This window comes from Podarcis melisellensis (genome assembly GCF_964234715.1).
Source record: "Podarcis melisellensis genome assembly, chromosome: 18".
Taxonomy (NCBI): Eukaryota; Metazoa; Chordata; class Lepidosauria; order Squamata; family Lacertidae; genus Podarcis; species Podarcis melisellensis.
This window is the reverse complement of record NC_138536.1, coordinates 5,032,322-5,055,673: the sequence shown is the minus strand read 5'-3', so window position 1 is coordinate 5,055,673 and position 23,352 is coordinate 5,032,322. Positions and strand designations below refer to the sequence as shown.

The following is a 23,352-nucleotide window of genomic DNA, read 5'->3' as shown; positions in this document are numbered from 1 at the left end:
GTTAGTGCATGAATGAGTTACGACCATAGAGTTGTATTCCTAGACTCAGGCCACACCCCCTCACCTCTGATAAGGGAGAAAGTAGAGCTTTTTCTCTGCCTTTCTCTCTGCACCATGTAACTGGCCAAGAATGATGTGCTCAGACTGGATGCTTCAAACTATATTCTGTATTTTATACCCAAGAATATCCCATGTGTGTTCTTCTTTGCTGCTGCGTGGAATGAGAACGTGCTGTGTGCATGCATCCAGGAAGAAGTCTCTGAAAAGGAATACTCTATAGTAAAAAAATTCTATCGTTGGTTCCATTTGTATTTATAATTTCAGGAGACTGTTGTAGGAGAAAATGGTATTTGAAAACAATCTGTTAAAAAAATCAGTGAAAATTTGATCAACAGATCAGAGGAATTCAGATTGAAAAATAATATTTAATAGACTTAGTTTTCTGCATTTATTTTCTTCGTTAGATGATCTCTGCTGTTTTGCTGGGGCCTTAGTTTTCTGCATTTATTTTCTTCGTTAGATGATCTCTGCTGTTTTGCTGGGGCCTCAGAAGAATAATGAAGCATTTGTGGGGCTACGATGCAGCCCAGGAGACCAACCCCGGAGGCCAAGATGGAGAAGATCTCCACAGCCACCATGAACTTCTCCTTCGTACTCAGGTAAGTTGGAATAAAGGAGACCCAGACACTGCAAAAGACCTCATTAAAGCTGTCAGGCAATTTCCTAGCTAGGAAAGCCACTGTGAAGCTGATGAGAGCCAGGAGACCCATGTAACCCAAAACAGTGTTAAACATGGTCTCTGAACCTTCATTACATTCCACTACAATCGCTCCAACAGAGGAATAAAAGTCCACGTTTAGGAATGGAGGACAGTTTCCTAGCCAAACTGCACAGATAATAGCTTGTGTCAGAGGACAGGCCAGGACAATTAAGTTCATCAGTTGCTTCTTCAACCATAGCTGTCAACTTACAGATTTGAAAATAAGGGACCAGGAGCCTCGAAAATAACGGATCAGCCAGCCAAAATAAGGGATTTTAGTCAACCAGCAGCCAAACGAAGCCTCAAGTGGTGGTTCCCATAGCGCAGCAACCCGGCAAAGGGGATGCAGCAAGGAAAACCACCATCACCTCTCCGCTGGGAAGCGCTGAGCAAAGGCGATTTGATCGGCACAAGGCATGCAAGCTCCACCCCCCAGTCGTTCTTAGACTCCTTATTGGGTGAGCAACGCAGCCAAGCAACACAGCTGGAGCCTCCCTCCTCCCTGGCCGGCAGGGAGGGAGGGAGAAGAGCTGCTTCCTTTGAAACTCGGGAAATTTAAGGGACATCATCAATAAGGGACAGCAGCGGGACACAGCACTGGGATAAGGGACTGTCCCACCAAATAAGGGACGCTTGACAGCTATGTCTTCAACAGTTTTTGTGGCATGTTTCCTGGCTTGGTAGTCATGAAGGCCAGAACTGTTGGGATGCGTCCGGGGAGACGGGGGCATTTGGGAGGTCACCAGCTGGCGGCAGCCACCGGCCGGCAGCCGGGTGAACTCCTGTTCTTGGAACAGCATCAATCAGTGACTCAAGCCTCAGAAGCGTCCAGAAGCTAAAGCACGCAAGCCAGCAGAGATAAGAACTCTTTGCAATGGAAGTGGTGGACAGAGACATGAGTAAGCATTATTTACAGGCGTTTATTCAGCATAATAAAAGGTAAAGGTAAAGGGACTCCTGACCATTAGGTCCAGTTGTGGCTGACTCTGGGGTTGCGGCGCTCATCTCGCTTTATTGGCCAAGGGAGCCAGCGTACAGCTTCCGGGTCATGTGGCCAGCAGGACTAAGCCGCTTCTGGCGAACCAGAGCAGCGCACGGAAACGCCATTTACCTTCCGCCGGAGCGGTACCTATTTATCTACTTGCACTGGCGTGCTTTCGAACTGCTAGGTTGGCAGGAGCAGGGACCGAGCAATGGGAGCTCACCCCGTCACGGGGATCCGAACCACCAACCTTCTGATCGGCAAGTCCTATGCTCTGTGGTTTAACCCACAGTGCCACCCGGGTCCCTATTTATTCAGCATAGCTCAGGAACAAAGGAAGAAACATGTCGGCTTCCCTTTGTGTTCAGCAAAACAGCAGCAAAGCAAAAGCAATATACAAATGGAAGTTCCCAGCAAGCCTGTGCTGGAAGTAAACAGGCATGTGACACACTACAGTCATGCCTGTTCCTTTTAAGGTGGAACGGAACTATATCCTAACAAGAACCACCGTAACAGCTTTTGCCAAGATGGAAGAAATAGCAACTGAGAAGGTGATGCCATAAGCCTTGAATTCTTGACCGGGAAGAAGGTGGGATATATGTCTATTAAAGGTAAAGGGACCCCTGATCATTAGGTCCAGTCGTGGCCGACTCTGGGGTTGCGGCACTCATCTCGCTTTATTGGCCGAGGGAGCCGGCGTACAGCCTCCCGGTCATGTGGCCAGCATGATGAAGCCGCTTCTGGCGAACCAGAGCAGCGCACGGAAACATCGTTTACCTTCCCACTGGAGTGGTACCTATTGATCTACTTGCACTTTGATGTGCTTTCAAACTGCTAGGCTGGCAGGAGCAGGGACAGAGTAACGGGAGCTCACTCCGTCGCAGGGATTCGAACCGCCGACCTTCTGATCGGCAAGTCCTAGGCTCTGTCGTTTAACCCACAGACCACCCGCGTCCCTCATATGTATATTACTAATATATAAAACTACGCCATCAAGCTGGGTGTGTGGGACAGCATCTCCCGTTTTCTTCAGCAAGTGGTATTCAGTCATCCACTGTCTCTTGCATACTGAGCATAACCCTATTAAAATACTGACCATCATCATACCTCACGGCATTGTGTTCCAGATGTTTTGGACTACAAGTCCCATCAGCCCCATCCAGCATGCCCAGTGGTCAGGGACGAAAGAAGCTGGAGTCTAGGAACTTTTGGAAAGCACCATGTTACAACACAAAAAAGCCATCAGCATGATGATCTAGCACCGAGGGCCTTCTGGCAGTTCCCTCACTGCAAGAAGCCAAGTTACAGGGAACCAGGCAGAGGGCCTGTGGAATGCCCTCCCACCAGATGTCAAAGAGAACAACAACTACCAGACTTTTAGAAGACATCTGAAGGCAGTCCTCTTTAGGGAAGCTTTTAATGTTTAAGAGACTACTTTGTTGGAAGCCGCCCAGAGTGGCCGGGGAAACCCAGCTAAATTATTATTATTAGCATCCCAAGGCTAGGGACAACAGTATCATAGGCCCCAAGAACAGCACCCCACAGTGAAATTTGGAAACTATTCCAGTGTCCTGCTGTGAACACTTACTTGTAATCCTGTTCCAGAGGAGGTCATGAAAATTTAAGATTTCCAAATCTCTTCGAGCTTTAAAAGGGCACCAATAGTGATGTCTCCAGGTCTGTACAGTGGTACCTCAGGTTTCATACGCTTCAGGTTACATACGCTTCAGGTTACAGACTCAGCTAACCCAGAAATAGTGCTTCAGGTTAAGAACTTTGCTTCAGGATGAGAACAGAAATAGTGCTCTGGTGGCAGCAGGAGGCCCCATTAGCTAAAGTGGTGCTTCAGATTAAGAACAGTTTCAGGTTAAGTACGGACCTCCGGAACGAATTAAGTGCTTAACCTGAGGTACCTCTGTAATAGGCTTTCTGGAGCTCAAAAGGCCTGGTCAAGAGGAACATATCCCTCTGTGAAATTTCAGCTGCCTGAGGCGGAAGCCAAAAGAGCAACAACAGAGCCACATCATTGGCAGAATGAAAGGAAGGAACTTGTCCTTGCATGCCAGCAACAAAACTGGGTACAGAGCCCAGAAAGAAGCTAACTATACAGGTTCTATCTGGGGCTATGGAGCAGCGCAGGGAGAGATGGTCAGACAACAAGGTGCTTGTTCCGCATCCCAGCCGCACCTGGAACGCCTCACATTGCATCATTCTCACAAACATGTTTTGCTCTTTGTTATTGACACGGTGGGAGGAAATCCACAGAGGTTTAGCAAGAATTACTGTCATTCTGATCATTCTACAGGAGAAAAATAACCACAGCTTTGAAGCTCTGGACTCACTTTGACATTCAAAGAGGAAAGTCTTAAGTTTGCGTCATTCTCTACTTGTTTGTGGTTAGTTGGACTCAGGGGATCGGCCTTATTTGCCAGGTCCTGGTCTACAGTTGATGTGGAGCTGAGCAGCAATCTCCAACCCAGGGTCTGATTGTGGCAAACTTAGTTAACTCTGGCTGGTAATGAATTCAGTCCCCCGAGGCTGCCCCATAGGCAGGAGAGGTTTCTGCAAGTTCGGAAGCTTTGCCAACTGGACCTTTGGATATATGGTGGAGGGGAAAAACAACCCATATCCCCCTGTGGTGTAATTAACACAGACGTTATTCTTCACACAGGAAATTTAGCCTGGGAGAACTCAACCTTGGCTTTGTTGTTGTTGTTTAGTCGTTTAGTTGCGTCCAACTCTTCATGACCCCATGGACCAGAGCACGCCAGGCACTTCTGTCTTCCACTGCCTCCTGCAGTTTGGTCAATCTCATGCTGGCAGCTTCGAGAACACTGTCCCACCATCTCGTCCTCCGTCGTCCCCTTCTCCTTGTGCCCTCCATCTTTCCCAACATCAGGGTCTTTTCCAGGGAGTCTTCTCTTCTCATGAGGTGGCCAAAGTCTTGGAGCCTCAGCTTCAGGATCTGTCCTTCCAGTGAGCACTCAGGGCTGATTTCCTTCAGAATGGATAGTTTTTGATCTTCTTGCAGTCCATGGTACTCTCAAGAGTCTCCTCCAGCACCATAATTCAAAAGCATCCATTCTTCGGCGATCAGCCTTCTTTATGGTCCAGCTCTCACTTCCATACATCACTACTGGGAAAACCACAGCTTTTACGATACGGACTTTTGTTGGCAAGGTGATGTATCTACTTTTTAAGATGCTGTCTAGGTTTGTCACTGCTTTTCTCCCAAGAAGCAGGTGTCTTTTGATTTCGTGGCTGCTGTCACCATCTGCAGTGATCATGGAGTCCAAGAAAGTAAAATCTCTCACTGCCTCCATTTCTTCCCCTTCTATTTGCCAGGAGGTGATGGGACCAGTAGCCATGATCTTCTAGCAAAAGTCCAAAACCACAGTTCTGTTTCTTTCAGGGTAGCCAGACCTAACAGCAGGCTTAGCTACAGCTTCCCAGGACTATTTAACATCAACAGATCTCACCAAATTCCTCTATGGTTTGCATCTCTGATGTCAACTCCAGCTTCTGTTTCATTCCAAGTCTGTGACTATGGAAGAAGCAATGCCTCTTAGGGTGTTAATGCTATGAGCCCCTCCATCACAGACCATGCGTAAATAAGCCATATATCCCAAAGACACCACAATCTCTGATATCCCTTATTCCAAGGAAACTGGACCCTGGGGCAACCACATGGAATCTCACACCACTCAGAGAGTGGGGTGGCATGCAACAATATGTATGTTGCTTCAGAATGGAAGAAGCAGGTTTCTCCTTCTACCCCACTCCCCAAACAAACCACAGCATCTATCAAATAATAACAGCTACCTATATCAGGTTCTATGGGACATGGGTGGCGCTGTGGGTTAAACCACAGAGCCTAGGGCTTGCTGATCAGAAGGTCGGTGGTTTGAATCCCCGCGACGGGGTGAGCTTGGTCCCTGCTCCTGCCAACCTAGCAGTTCGAAAGCACGTCAATTGCAAGTAGATAAATAGGTACCGCTCCGGTGGGAAACTAAACAGTGTTTCCGTGCCCTGCCCTGGTTCGCCAGAAGTGGCTTAGTCATGCTGGCCACATGACCCTGAAGTTGTCTGTGGACAAACGCCGGCTCCCTCGGCCTATAGAGCGAGATGAGTGCCGCAACCCCAGAGTCATCTGCGACTGGACCTAATGGTCAGGGGTACCTTTATATCAGGTTCTAAGAGTAATGGCTGTTCCCCAGGTCCCCCCCCCATACATTTGATTTCCTTACATTAGGAAGGAACAAAAGATCACTGGTTTTGATAGACTGGTAGTGCAAAGATAACACTATGTCTGTTCCTCTTAAGTACCATGTAAGAATTAATATTCTGCATTATTAACACTGTGAAATATCAGCCCCCCCAAAGGGCACTGTGGTCTTATTATTTATTGTCCTCATTAAATGATCTCCGCTGTTGAGATGGGGTCTCAGAAGAATGATGTAGCATTTGGGGAGAAAGATGCAGCCCAAAAGACCAGCTCCAGAGGCCAAGATGCAGAAGATCTCCACAGCCACCATGAACTTCCCCCTTTATAAAAAGGTACAGGTAAAGGACCCCTGACAGTTAAGTCCAGTCACAGACAACTCAGGGGTTGTGGCGCTCATCTCGCTTTACTGGCGGAGGGAGCTTCTGGGTCATGTGGCTAGCATGACTAAGCCGCTTCTGGCGAACCAGAGCAGCCCACGGAAACGCCGTTTACCTTCCCACCGGAGCAGTACCTATTTATCTACTTGCACTTTTGACGTGCTTTCGAACTGCTAGGTTGGCAGGAGCAGGGACCAAGCAACGGGAGCTCACCCCGTCGCGGGGATTCGAACCACCGACCTTCTGATCAACATGCCCAAGAGGCTTGGTGGTTTAGACCACAGCGCCACCTGCATCCCTTTGTACTCGGGGACAAAGGAGACCCAGACTCTTTCAAAGACCAGCATACTGAAGATGATAAACTTGGCCTCCCTGAAGCCGTTGGACAACTTCCTAGACAGGAAAACCACTGTGAAGCTGTTGGAAAAGCCAGGAAACCCTTGTAAACACAAGACAGAGTAAAACACAGTCACCGAAACTTTGCCACATTCCACAACCACCTCTCCAGCGAAAGGTGGAAAGTCCAAGTCTGGGAATAGAAGGGATGCTGCTAGCCACACAGTCATGCCAGTTATGTCTCCTTGAGAGTTTTCTAGCCACATTTCCTAGCATGGTAGCCATGAAGGCCAGACCCATGGTGACAGTTTTTGCCAGTATGGATGATATGGTAACCAGGCATCTGCACAACATGACCAGTCCAGCGAAGTTGATGTTGAAGAATCCTTGCTTCGACACTGGTGATCTTTGCTTCTTCCAGTACACTGGCATTAGTTTGTCCGTCATCCCAAGTGTTGTGTAAAATTTTTCGGAGGCACTGTTAATGGAATCTTTCAAGGAGTTGGAGATGGCGTTTATAAGTGGTTCATGTTTCATAAGCATACAATAGGTTTGGTAGTACAATAGCTTTGTAAACAAGCATTTGGTTTCCCTGCAAATGTCCTGGTCCTCAAACACTCTGCACTTCAATCGGGAGAAAGCTGCACTCACAGAGCTCAGATGATGCTGGATTTCAGCATCAGTGTCGGGCCTTGTGGAAAGATAACTGCCCAGGTAGGAGAAGTGATTGACACTTTCCAACGTTAGACCACTGAGTTGGATTTGTGGCGCTGCAGATGGGTTGTTTTGTGCCTGTTGATGCAGCACTTTGGTTTTTTGGACGTTGAGCGGCAGGCCAAATTTTCGTAAGCTTCTGCAAAGATATTTAGGATGGTTTAGAGGTCATCCTCTGAGTTAACATTCCCAGAGTCAGCCCTAAATACATTACTTCTTGTAAATGAGCCAACATAGCCAGTAGAGGGCTGTGAAAATTTCTGTCTCAGAAACCCTTCTACCCATGTACACTCTGAAACCAAAGGGGCGCATTGGTTTGTTTATTGTTTAGTCGTTTCTGACTCTTCATGACCCCCTGGACCAGAGCAGCCAGGCCCTCCTGTCTTCCACTGCCTCCCGCAGTTTGGTCAAACTCATCCTGGTAGCTTCGCGAACACTATCCAAACATCTCGTCCTCTGTCGTCCCCTTCTCCTTGTGCCCTCCATCTTTCCCAACATCAGGGTCTTTTCCAGGGAGTCTTCTCTTCTCATGAGGTGGCCAAAGTCTTGGAGCCTCAGCTTCAGGATCTGTCCTTCCAGTGAGCACTCAGGGCTGATTTCCTTCAGAATGGATAGGTTTGATCTTCTTGCAGTCCATGGTACTCTCAAGAGTCTCCTCCAACACCAGAATTCAAAAGCATCAATTCTTCGGCTATCAGCCTTCTTTATGGTCCAGCTCTCACTTCCATACATCACTACTGGGAAAACCATAGCTTTTACTATACGGACCTTTGTTGGCAATGTGATGTTTCTACTTTTTAAGATGCTGTCTAGGTTTGATCTAGCAGGCTCTTCTCTAAAATCTGTACCGCCATGCATCCCAAAAGCAACATTGAGACTGGAGGCAAGTCTCCCTTCAGTAGAAGTATGGACTTGGCAAAGAACTTGGCAAAGAACTTCTGGCTCCGCCTAAACTCAAATCCGCCCGGTTTACTATCCCTAGTACTTCAAGACTCCCATTAAAGTGCTTGGCTTAAAACCATCTATCAAAAACTTCACTCTTGTGACCTATCCCCACAACACCTACTCACTATGGGCCCTACTAAAGCAAACAGTCTAACTGGTCAACATCTAAAAGATATCGAGCATCAGAACAACTTGGCCACTATAAGGAAATTCTGCCCTTGGTAAGTTCATTTTCCACCTCTCCATTTTGATTCTCTGGCTCCATATCTGCACAAACTTATTATCCCAAAATATAGACGTGCTTTTACACTTGCAAGACTGGGTGTTTTGCCGTCTGCGGTCAATTCCAAAAGATCCCGCCTGAGAAACGTCTTTGCCCCTGTGGAGATGGTAGCACCGAAACAGCGGCACACATCCTCCTTTCTTGTACTCTCTACAAAGACCTGAGGAACGAGATCATCACCCCACCCATACTAACCATCCCAGGGCGCTCAACCACTGCCACAATGCCCTTTCTTCTATCAGATCAAAAGGAGCAGATAACAGCAAAGGTTGCTAGGTTCATAGCAGGGGCAATCAGAATAAGGGCCACTAACTGATGGCTGATTCAGGACTTTGAATTGTGCTCTTATATCAGATTCCCTTTTCTGCAATACTGTAATGTTTTACTGTTGCTATGGCCATTGGCTAATGTGAATAAAGTTTTATCTTATTCTCTAAAATCTAATATACCGTAGACTAGAACAGGTACCTTGGGGGAACACTATAGCACTCGTGGGTGCTGGATTGGTGACTCCTGATCTAGCCTGCAATGATTATGAATTACTAGGCCATATCACCAACAAAGGTCCGTATCGTAAAAGCTCTGGTTTTCCCAGTAGTGATGTATGGAAATGAAAGCTGGACCATAAAGAAGGCTGATCACCGAAGAATGGATGCTTTTGAATTCTGGTGCTGGAGGAGACTCTTGAGAGTCCCATGGACTGCAAGAAGATCAAACCTCTCCATTCTGAAGGAAATCAGCCCTGAGTGCTCACTGGAAGGACAGATCCTGAAGCTGAGGCTCCAAGACTTTGGCCACCTCATGAGAAGAGAAGACTCCCTGGCAAAGACCCTGATGTTGGGAAAGATGGAGGGCAGAAGGAGAAGGGGACGACAGAGGATGAGATGGTGGGACAGTGTTCTCGAGTTTGACCCAACTGTGGGAGGCAGTGGAAGACAGAAGTGCCTGGCGTGCTCTGGTCCATGGGGTCACGAAGAGTTGGACGCAACTAAACGACTAAACAACAACAGGCCATATCACATTATCTTCACCAACCCACCTGAGCTAGCCAACTTTTGGCACCGTCCTGGGTGCCATCTTAGATTTCAGTTCCACACAGAAACAACTTTGGACTCTTGACAGGCCAAACTTCCGTGGGTGACACAAACATGTTTTTCTCCGCTTGTGTCGAGAAGGGAATCCGGCACTATGTCATTAATTTTTTCTCCTATGGAGTAATAAGAACAATGGGGGATTTTTTGCTTCTGAACCCTTCCCCGCCCAAAGCACCTTGGGATATCTACTCGCCAAGTAAACAGCAAAGTCTGAACAAAACAGCCTTGTTATAAATACACCCTGAACCTTTCCAATTGGGAATGCGATGGAGAAGGGGGCGACTTGATGTGTGGCTGTTTTGTCTGCGTCTCGGCTTTGTGATGAATCTGTTTCTAAGCTAGGAGGAGAGGTCTCTTCATGTCAGTGATGTTAATTTGGCTGCTGCTGCTGCTGCTGTTTTGGCTTCTGCCTCAGGTAACCAGCATGGGCTCCAAGAGCAAGTGCCTCTTGACCAGGCCTTTCCGACACCAGGAAGACTATTACAAGCCAGGAGACCTGATTGTGGGGGGGAATCTACCCCTCATCAGCGCTGTCGACTTGATGAAGTCCTTCTACATTCCTCCCCAAGACCAGGAATACTGCTCTGACCAGTAAGTGTCCTCAGGAAAGTTCTGGGTTGCCCTGGCTTCAGTGATCTGCATCAAGGGGGATGCTGACATCTGGAATTCCCTGGTTCAGATTTTTTTTATCCTGAATTATCTGAAATTACAACTTTTTAAAATTATATTTTTTCTTCATTTTCAAATACAAATTTATATAACCAAATCTCATTTTATCACGTTTCCCATTTTTGACTTCCCTCAGTTTCTCTGCCAATCTTCCATTTAATTTATATTGTAAGGGCATTTCTAAACTTAATATTGCCTTTAAAACTGTCCTCCCCCCTCTTGTTCCCTTTTTTACAATATCCCTCAGTTCTTCACAGAACCTCTTGGAAACCTACAAGCTTTATCTGTTCATCACATAAACTTTTCAAATAATCTGTAAACCTTCCCCAGTCCTCGATAAACTTATAATCTCGCTGATATCGAATCTTCCCTGTTAATTTGTCCAATTCTGCATAGTCAGTCAATTTCAATCTCCATTCTTCCACCGCCCTGGTTCGGATTTTGAACCTGTGCCCCTCATAATGGTTTACTTTAGCCCATGTTTTCTTTTAATCATAATTTAAAAAAATTGATTTTCATACCATTTTCAAATAATTTCACCTGCCACTCCATTTTAGTTGGTATTTCCTCTCCTTCCCACCATTTAGCTATTAACATTCTCGCAGCAGTAGTTGCATGCATAAATACCTTTCTGGAATCTTTTGGAACATCTGCAGCTACGATGCCTAAGAGAAAGGCTTCGGTTAAAAGTTAATTTGGACTTTTTTTTAGCTCGTTATAAATTATTTCCCGAAACTTTTTTCATCTTGTTACATTTCTACCACATGTGGGTACATTGTTCCCTCAATTATTATTATTATTATTAAATGTTTTATTTAGGCATACTTACAAACAAAATAATAAAATACACACCTAACCACAAAATTAACCGAAAAAGTAAGAACAAAAGGAACATAAAATACCACACCCATGTGACTTCCCTCCACCAGTTCTTGTCATCTTTAAATCATTTAAATTTAAATTGCATATCATTTATCACTGTAATTACTTCTTTTATGGTACTATTATAATATAACATCAGGTCATCGTTATAAGCTTAGTCTTAGACTTAGTTCTCTCAGATTCTTTACATCAACAAAGAGCTGGTTTTATACATTTTCGCCAGCTTGCTAGGTGTAATATAAATATAATGTAAAGCATTTTCATGTAGTTTTCTTTTAAAGCGTAGCAAGCCATAAACGTCAGGTCCTTTCTCCAAAGTCTTTCCCAAGACGCCATCTGTATGTTATAACCAAAATCTCTGGTCCTGGGCTGCTTTCCAATCTATCACTGATTTTCCAGACCACAAGGAAAGAGGGTGGAGGAAGACCAGATAAGGAATGATAGGCTAAGGTTGTGGGGATTTGATGGAGGAGTCGGGGAGAGATGCTCAGGGCTTGCTGATGTTTTGTCAGATCAGAATAAAGTATAAACAGAGCTATTTCCTCCCTTTGGGCTCAATCACAAGTCCTGATACAAAGGTAAAGGGACCCCTGACCATTAGGTGCAGTCGTGACCGACTCTGGGGTTGCAGCGCTCATCTTGCTTTATTGGCCGAGGGAGCCGGTGTACAGCTTCCGGGTCATGTGGCCAGCAGGACTAAGCCGCTTCTGAAGAAGAAGAAGAAGAGTTTGGATTTGATATCCCGCCTTTCACTCCCTTTAAGGAGTCTCAAAGCGACTAACATTCTCCTTTCCCTTCCTCCCCCACAACAAACACTCTGTGGGGTGAGTGGGGCTGAGAGACTTCAAAGAAGTGTAAGAGGGGAAAGGAACCAGAGCAGCTCACGGAAACGCCGTTTACCTTCCCGCTGGAGTGGTACCTATTTATCTACTTGCACTCTGACATGCTTTTGAACTGCTAGGTTGGCAGGAGCAGGGACCAAGCAACGGAAGCTCACCCCATCATCATGGGTATTCAAACTGCCAACCTTCTGATTGGCAAGTCCTAGACTCTGTGGTTTAACCCACAGCGCCACCCTATATATAGAAAGGAGCAAACCAGTGATATTTTAGGGAGCAGGCTAGCAGGTGGGGCCCATGGCTTACATCACAGGAGCCTACACAACACAAAACACCGTTGCTGTGTGTAGGTTTTGTTTTATTTGGTTTTTTTCTTATATTTTGGAAATGTACATCCAGTGGTGTTTTTTTCCCTTTAATTTTTTGGGGGCCCCCAAGAGAGCAGGGCCCTAAGCTATAGCTTGTTTAGCTTATACGTAAATCCAGCACTGGCAACTTGGAGGGTATGCCCAGCAATGCAGTATGAAGTAGGCAAACAAAGAGGAGTCCCGAAGCCCGTTTGAGGTGCTTTCGAACTGCTAGGTTGGCAGGAGCAGGGACCGAGCAACGGGAGCTCACCCCGTTGCGGGGATTCGAACCGCCGGCCTTCTGATCGGCAAGTCCTAGGCTCTGTGGTTTAACCCACAGCGCCACCCACGTCCCACTCTGATACAAAAGAGACATCCAAATCCATACTGTAAAAACGTTGGGTGCCTCCCCCCTTCTCTGCCAAGCAGTGGCAAGAGCCCATGGGGTCCCAGGCACTCAACCAGGGTCTGTGGTCCTTCGGAGAATTGAGACATGGCGGAGACTGTCGTAGCTTTAAGGAATATGTTTTATTCACCTATTTTTTATATTTCCATTGGGTGGCTGTTTCAAGTAGGGTGTTGTTGAATGTTTCTGAAGGGAGGAACTTGATTCTGCCCCTGAATTAATGGGCTGTTTGGGGTTTGGAAGGCGCTGTCACTGCGAGAAGAGGGATGAGATTTATTGTCATCTACTCATCATCCGAGTGACGCGGGTGGCGCTGTGGATTAAACCACAGAGCCTAGGACTTGCTGATCGGAAGGTCAGTGGTTCGAATCCCCGCGACGTGGTGAGCTCCCGTTGCTTGGTCCCTGCTCCTGCCAACCTGCAAGTAGATCAATAGGTACTGCTCTGGCGGGAAGGTAAATACCGTTTCCGTGTGCTGCTCTGGTTCGCCAGAAGCGGCTTAGTCCTGCTGGCCACATGACCCGGAAGCTGTACGCCGGCTCCCTCGGCCAGTAAAGCGAGATGAGCGCCGCAACCCCAGAGTCGACCACGACCGGACCTAATGATCAGGGGTCCCTTTACTTTTACCTTACTCATAATTCATTATGTGGGTTGCGCATGGACACACACACACCTCCACTTCCCCCGATTGCAGGGATATGCCGGTGCCCAAGAACTACCAGCACATCCTGGCCCTGGTGTTTGCCATCGATGAACTCAACGAGGATCCGGCGCTTCTTTCCAACATCACACTGGGCTTCCGTATATACGATGACAAAGAGAACGTGAGAAGAATCTTTCAGGACAGCCTGTCTCAGCTCTCCACACGGGGGAAACTGGTGCCTAATTATAAGTGTGATCGGCAGGACAAGCTGGTGTCCGTCATTGGGAGTCTCGACATCAAAGCGTCAAGGCAGATGGCAACCGTCTTGGGCACCCACAAGATCCCACAGGTAAGGAGATTAATCTGGGCTAGATGGAAGTGATCTGGAGAGCTCGGTGGCATTGCTGCAATGTATAATAACAAAAATAATATAATTTGTACCACACCCATCTTTATTATATTATTATTATTAATAATAATAAAGTGATAAAACATCAAACATTAAAAACTTCCCTAAACAGGGCTGCCTTCAGATGTCTTCTAAAAGTCATATAGTTGTTTACTTCCTTGACATCTGACGGGAGGGCGTTCCACAGGGCGGGCGCCACCACCGAGAAGGCCCTCTGCCTGGTTCCCTATAACCTCAGTTCACACAGGGAGGGAACGGCCAGAAGGCCCTCGGAGCTGAACCTCAGTGTTCAGGCTGAACGATGGAGGTGGAGATGCTCCTTCAGGTATACTGGGCCAAGGCTGTTTAGGGCTTTAAAGGTCAGCACCAACACTTTGAATGATGCTCAGAATATGCTTTCGTTGGAGTATGTAAACCTGATGGCAGGAGCTTCCTGCAGCTAATCAGAAGCCGCGCTTTTGAACATTTTGGAAGTTGAATGGATTTCCGGAACAGATTTCGTTCGACTTCCGAGGTACGACTGTATTCCCAAAGCTCAAGAAAACTTAACCCCTCACTTTGTCAGCCCACATAAATCCTTATTTGTGAATCAATGATCCGTACATACAAGTCATCTCTCCTGCTATTTTTCACACACAAATGACTGACTGGTTTTAACAAACACGAACTCCTCTCCACTAAGCGTTCCATTCCTCCCAAAACACACAGTGTGTGTGTGTGTGTGTGTGTGTGTGTGTGTGTGTGTGTGTGTGTGATAAAAGGTAAAGGTAAAGGGACCCCTGACCATTAGGTCCAGTCATGACTGACTCTGGGGTTGCAGCGCTCATCTTGCTTTATTGGCCAAGGGAGCCGGTGTACAGCTTCCGGGTCATGTGGCCAGCATGACTGAGCCACTTCTGGCGAACCAGAGCAGCGCACGGAAATGCCGTTTACCTTCCCGCCAACGTGGTACCTATTTATCTACTTTCACTTGACGTGCTTTTGAACTGCTAGGTGGGCATGAGCAGGGACCAAGCAACGGGAGCTCACCCCGTCATCGCGGGGATTCAAGCCGCCGACCTTCTGATCGGCAAGTCCTAGGCTTTGTGGTTTAACCCACAGTGCCACCCGCATCAAGCAAACTTTTAAAATAAAGCTCTTCTTTCCTTCAGCTCGGTTATGGTTTGTTGAACCCTATTTGGGGAGGACAAAGTTCCTTTCCTTCTTTCTACCGGATTGACCCTAACGAAGCCTCGCAGTACGTAGGCTTAACCAAGCTCCTCCTCCATTTCCACTGGAATTGGATCGGGGTCTTTGCTCCAGATGATGAGAGGGGCCAAAATTTCATCCAGACCCTGCGGCCCATGCTTGCAGAAAACAACATCTGCGTCGAGTTTTTTAAAACGATTCCTCGGGATGACTTGATGCGTGATGCCATTTACTTTGATGACCCGCCTGTTTATCGCTGGGAAGCCGAAGTGGCGATTGTCTTCGGCGACAACGTTCTCATCGAGCAAATAACAGGCCGCTTCTACGCCCACAAGAAAGAGACTTACGAGTCGAATTGGAACGTTTGGACAATTTGGATCCTGACTTCCCACTGGGAGTTTTCTGCGATGGGAGTCCCCTTCCACTGGCGGTCTCTAAGGTTATTAAGTGGTGCGCTGTCCTTCAGAGCTCACGCAGGAGATGTGCCGGGCTTTGGAGATTTCCTCGGGTCCTTGGATCCAAAGCAGCCCCGGGGGGACGTATTCCTCCGCGACTGGTGGGAAGGTGCGTTTTACTGCGAATTTGTCATAACGGACCGGTTTCCTCCAGAGGAGCTGAAAAACTGTACCGGGGACGAGAAGGTGGACGACTTGCCCCCGATCTTGTTCGAAAGGAGAATGACAGGCCGCAGCTACGGGGTGTATAACGCCGCCTATTCTGTAGCACATGCATTGCATGTTTTGCACTCGGCAGGGACAAAACGGAACGCGGCGTGGGGTCGCAAGAAGCTTCTGGATCTCCAGCCATGGCAGGTAACAGAATCTCTCTGACTTCAGTGCCAGATTTACGCATAAGCTAAACAAGCTATAGCTTTGGGGAGCACTCTCTTAGGGGCCCCCACAAAATTTAACAACAACAATCTTTATTATGGTCCAGAGACCCAACAAGTCATTACAAAGCAATACACAATTCAGACAGCCTACCTCCAGGTTAAACAAGCATTTTGTTCAGAATATAGGGATCATTGGTTCTTGCAATCACCGATAAAAACTTTGCCACTGCTAATGTTCTAGCGTTTGTCCGGTCTTCCAGTAGGAACCTGACATAGCGAGCCTCTGATTTTCCCGGGAAAGGTACCAGGAAGGGTAATATCAGTTCAGCCCTGGCTTGCTCATATTTTGCACAGTGCAACAAAATATGTTTTATGGAATCGATGTCTTGAGCACACGAGCAAAGTCTGTCCTGGTAGGGAACTCCTCTCAACAAAATTTAAAGGGGGGAAAAACTGGATGTACATTTCCAAAATATAAGATAAAAAACGAATAAAATAAAACCTACACACAGCAACAGTGTTTTGTGTTGTGTAGGCTCCCATGTTGTGGTATGGAGTAGCTCCTTATGTTTCAGGTCTCTTGCATCTGGAATCAGCCCACCCATTATCTTAGTATGTCTGCCATTTCAGATCCACGCGACTTTAAGGAACATCCGCTTTAACAACAGCGCTGGAGATGAAATATCTCTTATCGAAGACAGTGAGAGATCGGTTGACTGGGATATCCTGAACTGGATCTTTTTCCCGAATGGGTCTTCAGCGAAAGTGGAAGTTGGAAGGGTGGGGCTTGCGGCCCCCCCAGGCCAAGAATTCACCATTAACTCAGATGCAATTGTGTGGGGTGCCGAGGTGGGTAGCAGGCAAATATTCTTGGGGTCATGGAGAAACAGAGAATCCTTAAGCGCAGTCCCTTTGGAAATGGAAGACTGGGGCATATTAAAAGCTTCATCAATAATTTGGTCGGTTCCATGCATAGCTCTGGTGGCAGTGACCCAGTAGTGCTTTATTCAGCTAAGCAGAATCAACAATCAATAATTTGGTCCTGGATAAATTAACATTTTAACTGAGCCTCTACCTTTTCGATAAGAGTATTTCTTTTACCCCTGATTCAATGAACCATTTTCATCACAAGGGAAACTTCTTTTGAGTGCTTCTAAAACCTCTTCAGTAGTCTTCTTTGGCAATCACTCGTAGCCGAGTAAGATTTTCTTCCATTAAGACGGTTTTAACAGTGAGTCCGTAAGTGACTTTGGAAGCTAATTCTGGATCCACGCGTCCTTCCACAGTAGGGACATTGATTCCCGGGCGGGAGTTGATCCTGGTGAGGGTTTGCCAAATGTGCCTTCCTCTTAACACGTTTGTCCCTTTTGTCCTGAGTTCGAGCATCTTCAAAGCCCACAGCACCTTTGGTAAAGGCTGTTCTCCAATTGGAGCACTCGCAGGCCAGTGTTCCCCAGTTTTTAGTGCTTATACTACTTTTTTTTACATTTGCCCAAAGAGAGTCTTTGAACCAATTTTGTTGAGCGGCGGCATTACGCTTCCCATTTTTAAGTTCAGAATAGAGTAGTTTGCTTTGGGAGGGACGTGGGTGGTGCTGTGGGTTAAACCACAGAGCCTAGGACTTGCCGATCAGAAGGTTGGCGGTTCGAATCCCTGCAATGACGGGGTGAGCTCCCATTGCTCTGTCCCTGCTCCTGCCAACCTAGCAGTTCGCAAGCACGTCAAAGTGCAAGTAGATAAATAGGTACCGCTCCGGCGCGAAGGTAAATGGCGTTTCCATACGCTGCTCTGGTTCTCCAGAAGCGGCTTAGTCCTGCTGGCCACATGAGCCGGAAGCTGTACGCCGGCTCCCTCGGCCAGTAAAGCGCGATGAGCGCCACAACCCCAGATTCAGCCACGACTGAACCTAATGGTCAGGGGTCCCTTTACCCCTTTACCTTACTAGTTTGCTCTGGAAGATGATAACCAGGCATCCGCACAACACGGCCGGTCCAACGAAGCTGATTTGTATTAGACAAATATTGATGCTGTTGTAGAAGGTTAGGAGAGCAAATGCAGTATAATTCAGGAAAACCAATCGACTGTCCCTTTTATCCTGTTTAGACAAACCGTTTTGCCAGATGTGTGGAGAGGTGCCCTCCAGGGCACAGCATAAAAGTGAAAGAGGGGAAGCCTGTTTGCTGCTATGGGTGTGTCCGCTGTCCAGAGGGGACCTTCTCTAACCAGACAGGTAGCTCATTCCCCCCCATTTTTTTTTTATTAAAGATTTTCTTGTTTTACAGAAGTATGTGTAATGTCTCTCGTATTCCATGTAACATTTTTACAAATCAGTTTCATTTGTTGAGACATTAGGGGGGGGAGTTGGGGGGGGTCGGGTGGCGATGTTTCTATTTTGCTCAATGTATGTAGGGTTTGGTGTCAGCGTCGCTCCTGCTGTTCACTTGTGTTCCTTTGGTGGTGAGAGAGGTTGGGGTTGGCCTAGGGTGTGGCTGTTCATTTGTGGTTGGCTGTGGTGATCTTTGTTTTCGTGTGTGAGTGGGGTGGGTGGGTGTTTTGGATCAGGTTAGCCATATTGATTTGTATGCTGTTGGTGGATTCTTGTCATTGTCTTGTTGGGCTGTGTATGTGATAAAGGGGAGCCATACTGGGGTGAAGGCATCTTCTTCTGTTTGTCCCCATGTCAGTTTAAATTTATGGGTTAATTTTTCGAGTAGGGCAGTTTCCCATACTATTTGGTACCATTGGTCCATGCTTACTCCTGACAGGTCTCTCCAGTGTCAGGTAGCGTCTATTTTGAGGATGGAAACCCAGTTTTGCTTGCAGGACTTGACAGGTGGAAGAAAGTGAGGGCAGGAGGCCTCAAGGGTGGGGGATACGAGGGGAAGGTCACAGACAAAGAGCAGGGTCCACCGTTTCCCCTGGGGATGAGATTACATTTGGGCTTTCGAACCCAGGCTGTTTTGAAGAACGTGCTGGAATGGACAAGATTATGGATGAACAGAACACCTGTGGTTTTACTTGTTCACAAAGATATCACAAGTTTCTGGTAGAAACATAGGAGCCTACTCCTAGGAGCCGAGGGGTCTTCACCGTATTTCTCCGTGTATAAGATGCCCCCTATTTTGGGGGGTTCAAAGTGTGGTGTAGTGGTTAAGAGTGGTAGACTCATAATCTGGTGAACCGGGTTCGATTCTCCGCTCCTCCACATGCAGCTGCTGGGTGACCTTGGGCCAGTCACACTTCTCTGAAGTCTCTCAGCCCCACTCACCTCACAGAGTGTTTGTTGTGGGGGAGGAAGGGAAAGGAGGATGTTAGCCGCTTTGAGACTCCTTCGGGTAGTGATAAAGTGAGATATCAAATCCAAAATGGGGAGAAATTGTCCAGAGTTGTTGAGCTGCCGATAGCACGCGTCACAGAAGCATAAAACCCTCTGCCCAGTCGCCACCAGCAGCCACCAATAGCTCGCCCAATCCCACAGCCAATCAACAGCAGACCTTGCCCGGACACTAATTAACAGCATCATCGCCGCTGATAATCTGCTACTCGCGACAGCAACCAATCCCCCATTCCCACTCTGCACTATCCATGTATAAGACAACCCCCAATTTTTGAGATTATTTTATCAGGGGAAAAAAAACCCTCATCATATACACAGAAAATTACAGTATTTGGGCACTCCCAAAGTTGAGGGCACAAGGAGAAGGGGACGACAGAGGACGAGATGGTGGGACAGTGTTCTCGAAGCTACCAGCATGAGTTTGACCAAACTGTGGGAGGCAGTGGAAGACAGGAGGGCCTGGTGTGCTCTGGTCCAGGGGGTCACGAAGAGTCGGAAACGACTAAATGACTAAACAACAACAAAGTTGATGGGCATGGCCATTCAAATGGTGTGTGCGTGCCGAATCATGTGATCACTATTGTGGGGCGGGGTTTACCTGAGCCCCCCCATATTTTATTCAGATTGGCACCCCTGGGTAGAAATGTTCTATTAAAAGAGCAGCAGTATTCAAATATTTAATAATTTTTATGCACAAGCTTCTCTTATACGATATCTGTTGAATTCTGCCTCATCTTTCAAATTAGCTTTGATTAATACATTATTCTTTTAAGAACGTATTCTCAAATTCATTACTTCTGGCATTGCACCTGAAACTTCCTCAGGCTCAGAAATGTGATCATGTATGGTGACTGGCTCTAATAATAATAATAATAATAATAATAATAATAATAATAATAATAAATTAATACCCCACCCATCTGGCTAAGACAACAGCAAGTGTGGTGTAGTGGTTAAGAGCGGTGGACTCGTAATCTGGTGAACCGGGTTCGCTTCCCTGCTCCTCCACCTGCAGCTGCTGGGTGACTTTGGGCTAGTCACACTTCTCTGAAGTCTCTCAGCCCCACTCACCTCACAGAGTGTTTGTTGTGGGGGAGGAAGGGAAAGGAGAATGTTAGCCGCTTTGAGACTCCCTAGGGTAGTGATAAAGTGGGATATCAAATCCAAACTCTTCTTCACCTTATTCCAAAAACAGTGTCTGTTGCCATCACAGTTCTTCTGTCCCACAATAATAATAAATTGCCAAGGGGTCATCTCAGTTACCAAGGTTTCTTTTATCCTTCTTCAGTTATACACCCAATTTTGCAATCTTCTTTGCAAACGTTCAGCCTTAAGTTTTTGGAATGCAACATCATTTTTTTAATGTGTGTTAAAGCAAACGTGCCTATGTTCCACTAAATTGTATGCTCCATTGATTTCTAATAGGTTGACTCCTTGATAAGTGGGGAGGATTGCCACTTAATCTGATTTTGAATATACCATACTTTTCTGTGTGTTAGACGAGGGTTTTTTAAACTCCAAAATAAAGTAAGAAGTGTGGGGGGATGTCCTCTTATACATGGGCAGTGCAGAGGGGGGGACGGGCAATTGGTTGCATCCACGAGCAAGATCTAGCGATTGGGTGGGTGAATGGTGTCTGATGCAACGGCCGCTTTGGATTGGCTGCCGCTTTGTCAAATGGGCGGGTTATCTGCAGATGTGGCGAGGGCTGCTTTGGATTGGCTGCCGCTTTGTCAAATGGGCGGGTTATCTGCAGATGTGGCGAGGGCTGCTTTGGATTGGCTGCCGCTTTGTCAAATGGGCGGGTTATCTGCAGATGTGGCAAGGGCTGCTTTGGATTGGCTGCCGCTTTGTCAATTTGCCTTCTGTCACTTGTGATTGTTAGCGTTTGTCAGTAGGGTGAGTGATTTTTGGTTCATCATTCCCTCCCTCCCCCAGAAAAGCTCAACAACTCAGTGCCATTTCCCCCCATTTTCTTAAATTTGAACAATACACATGGGGGCATTTTATAGACGGAAAGTACAGTAAATTGTTTCATCACTGTGAGTTTATTTGTATGCAGCCTTTCCATGATCGAACCATGTTCAACTCATGATGATGAAACAGATTATATGCAGGAAAACAAATCACAGCAACATCTCAAGCTTATGCACCGTCACCAAACAGAGCACAACTGTAACAAAAAGTCACAGTAATATCCATACAGGGGAAACAAACACATCATGTAAATAAACACTAAAACAAGGCCCAACAATAAAATACAAAACTGCTTTTCCAGTTTTCAACGCTTGGTATTTCATTTTTCATCTTTAAAAAGAACCCACAGTGTATAAAAATCATAAAATCACCAAATGAGAAACAAGGATGATTGATACCAGCCCAGAAATTTGGTTCGGGTCTGAAAAGACTTGATTTTTTTTTTAATGCAGTGGGAAATTGTACTTTTGGCCCCACATAACGAGGTGGAAGAAGGATCCCTCAATCCCTCTGTGACCTGAACTGGTCAAAACAATAATTTATTTTGTCATGCCTGAGATACAGTGGTACCTCTGGTTAAGTACTTAATTCATTCCGGAGGTCTGTTCTTAACCTGAAACTGTTCTTAACCTGAAGCACCACTTTAGCTAACGGGGCCTCCGGCTGCCGCCACGCGATTTCTGTTCTCATCCTGAAGCAAAGTTCTTAACCCGAGGTACTATTTCTGGGTTAGCGGAGTCTGTAACCTGAAGCGTATGTAACCTGAAGCGTATGTAACCTGAGGTACCACTGTACTTAAAATGGTGGCTTGTTTGTTCCAGATGCAGCTCAGTGTGTCCAATGCCCAGACGATCAGCACCCAAACGAGAAACGAAACCAGTGCGTTTCCAAGAAAATCAACTTCCTTGCCTATCATGAGATCCTGGGCTTTGTTTTGGTTTTCCTTGCCTTTTTCTTCTCCCTGCTCACATCTTTAGTCTTGGCAACCTTCATTAAACACCGAGACACACCCATTGTCAGAGCCAACAACCGGGACCTCACCTACGTCCTTCTCGTCTCCCTTCTGCTCTGCTTCCTCTGTTCCTTCCTCTTCATCGGCCGACCCGGAAAGGTCACCTGCCTTCTCCGACAAACGGCTTTCGGCATCGTCTTCTCTGCTGCCGTTTCTTCCATCTTGGCAAAAACCGTCACCGTGGTCCTGGCCTTCATGGCCACCAAGCCAGGAAACATGGCCAGGAAACTGCTGGATAGACAGCTGACCAACTACATCGTCTTGACCAGCCCCCTGGTCCAAGTTGTTATCTGCGCGGTGTGGCTAGGAACCTCCCCTCCGTTCCCAGACTTGGACTTTCATTCCCTGGTTGGAGAGATTGTAGTGGAATGCAACGAAGGCTCTGTCGCCATGTTTTATTCTGTCCTAGGTTACATGGCCTTCCTGGCCCTCATCAGCTTCACGGTGGCTTTCCTAGCTAGGAAGTTGCCCGACAGCTTTAACGAGGCCAAATTTATCACCTTCAGCATGCTGGTCTTTTGCAGTGTTTGGGTCTCCTTTGTCCCAACATACCTGAGCACCAAGGGGAAGTTGATGGTGGCTGTGGAGATCTTCTCCATCTTGGCCTCCGGGGCTGGTCTCCTCGGCTGCATCTTTCTCCCCAAATGTTACATTATTATCCTGAGGCCCCATCTCAACAGCAGAGATAATCTAATTAGGAAAAGTCTGTCCAGTTGATATTAGAGCACAATATACAGGGGGACAGGTTTTAGAGCCCGTGCTTGGGGCCAAGACATTATGAGCTTTCATTCCATAGTATGTACTGTGCAACGTATATCTGTATCTTGCTTCTCCAGCAAGTTCGATTTTGTGTATACTTTCCTCCCTTTTCTCCTTTTATATTTGCCATAGTCCTGTCAGGTAAAGGGACCCCTGACCATTAGGTCCAGTCGTGACCGACTCTGGGGTTGCGGCATTCATCTCGCTTTACTGGCGGAGGGAGCCGGCGTACAGCTTCTGGGTCATGTGGCCAGCATGACTAAGCCGCTTCTGGCGAACCAAAGCAGCGCACGGAAACGCCATTTGCCTTCCCGCCAGAGCGGGACCTATTTATTT

At 46.9% G+C, this 23,352-nt stretch overlaps 1 protein-coding gene across 4 annotated transcripts; it reads left to right on the top strand.

Moving 5' to 3' along the window:
* Window positions 1-529: 529 nt before the first annotated feature.
* Window positions 530-22,992, top strand: LOC309360750 (vomeronasal type-2 receptor 26-like). 4 transcript variants are annotated; one of them, XM_081895582.1, is made up of 6 exons: window positions 530-659; window positions 10,132-10,307; window positions 13,554-13,851; window positions 16,562-16,780; window positions 18,035-18,161; window positions 22,067-22,992. In XM_081895582.1, exons 1-6 carry the CDS (start codon window positions 558-560, stop codon window positions 22,972-22,974), a joined length of 1,830 nt encoding a protein of 609 aa, XP_081751708.1. In that variant the 5' UTR covers window positions 530-557; the 3' UTR covers window positions 22,975-22,992. The 4 variants fall into 4 exon arrangements, with proteins under 4 accessions (XP_081751708.1, XP_081751709.1, XP_081751710.1 ...); XM_081895583.1 differs by lacking the exon at window positions 10,132-10,307; XM_081895584.1 differs by lacking the exon at window positions 16,562-16,780.
* Window positions 22,993-23,352: the final 360 nt, after the last annotated feature.

Bases quoted from the DNA above. Each gene is read 5' to 3' on its own strand.
- LOC309360750 (XM_081895581.1), top strand. From the start codon at position 15,255: ATGCTTGCAGAAAACAACATCTGCGTCGAGTTTTTTAAAACGATTCCT. The intron at 16,781-18,034 runs GTGGGTAGCAGG...TATCCTGTTTAG, and splicing joins CAATTGTGTGGGGTGCCGAG to ACAAACCGTTTTGCCAGATG. The intron at 18,162-22,066 runs GTAGCTCATTCC...TGTTTGTTCCAG, and splicing joins GACCTTCTCTAACCAGACAG to ATGCAGCTCAGTGTGTCCAA.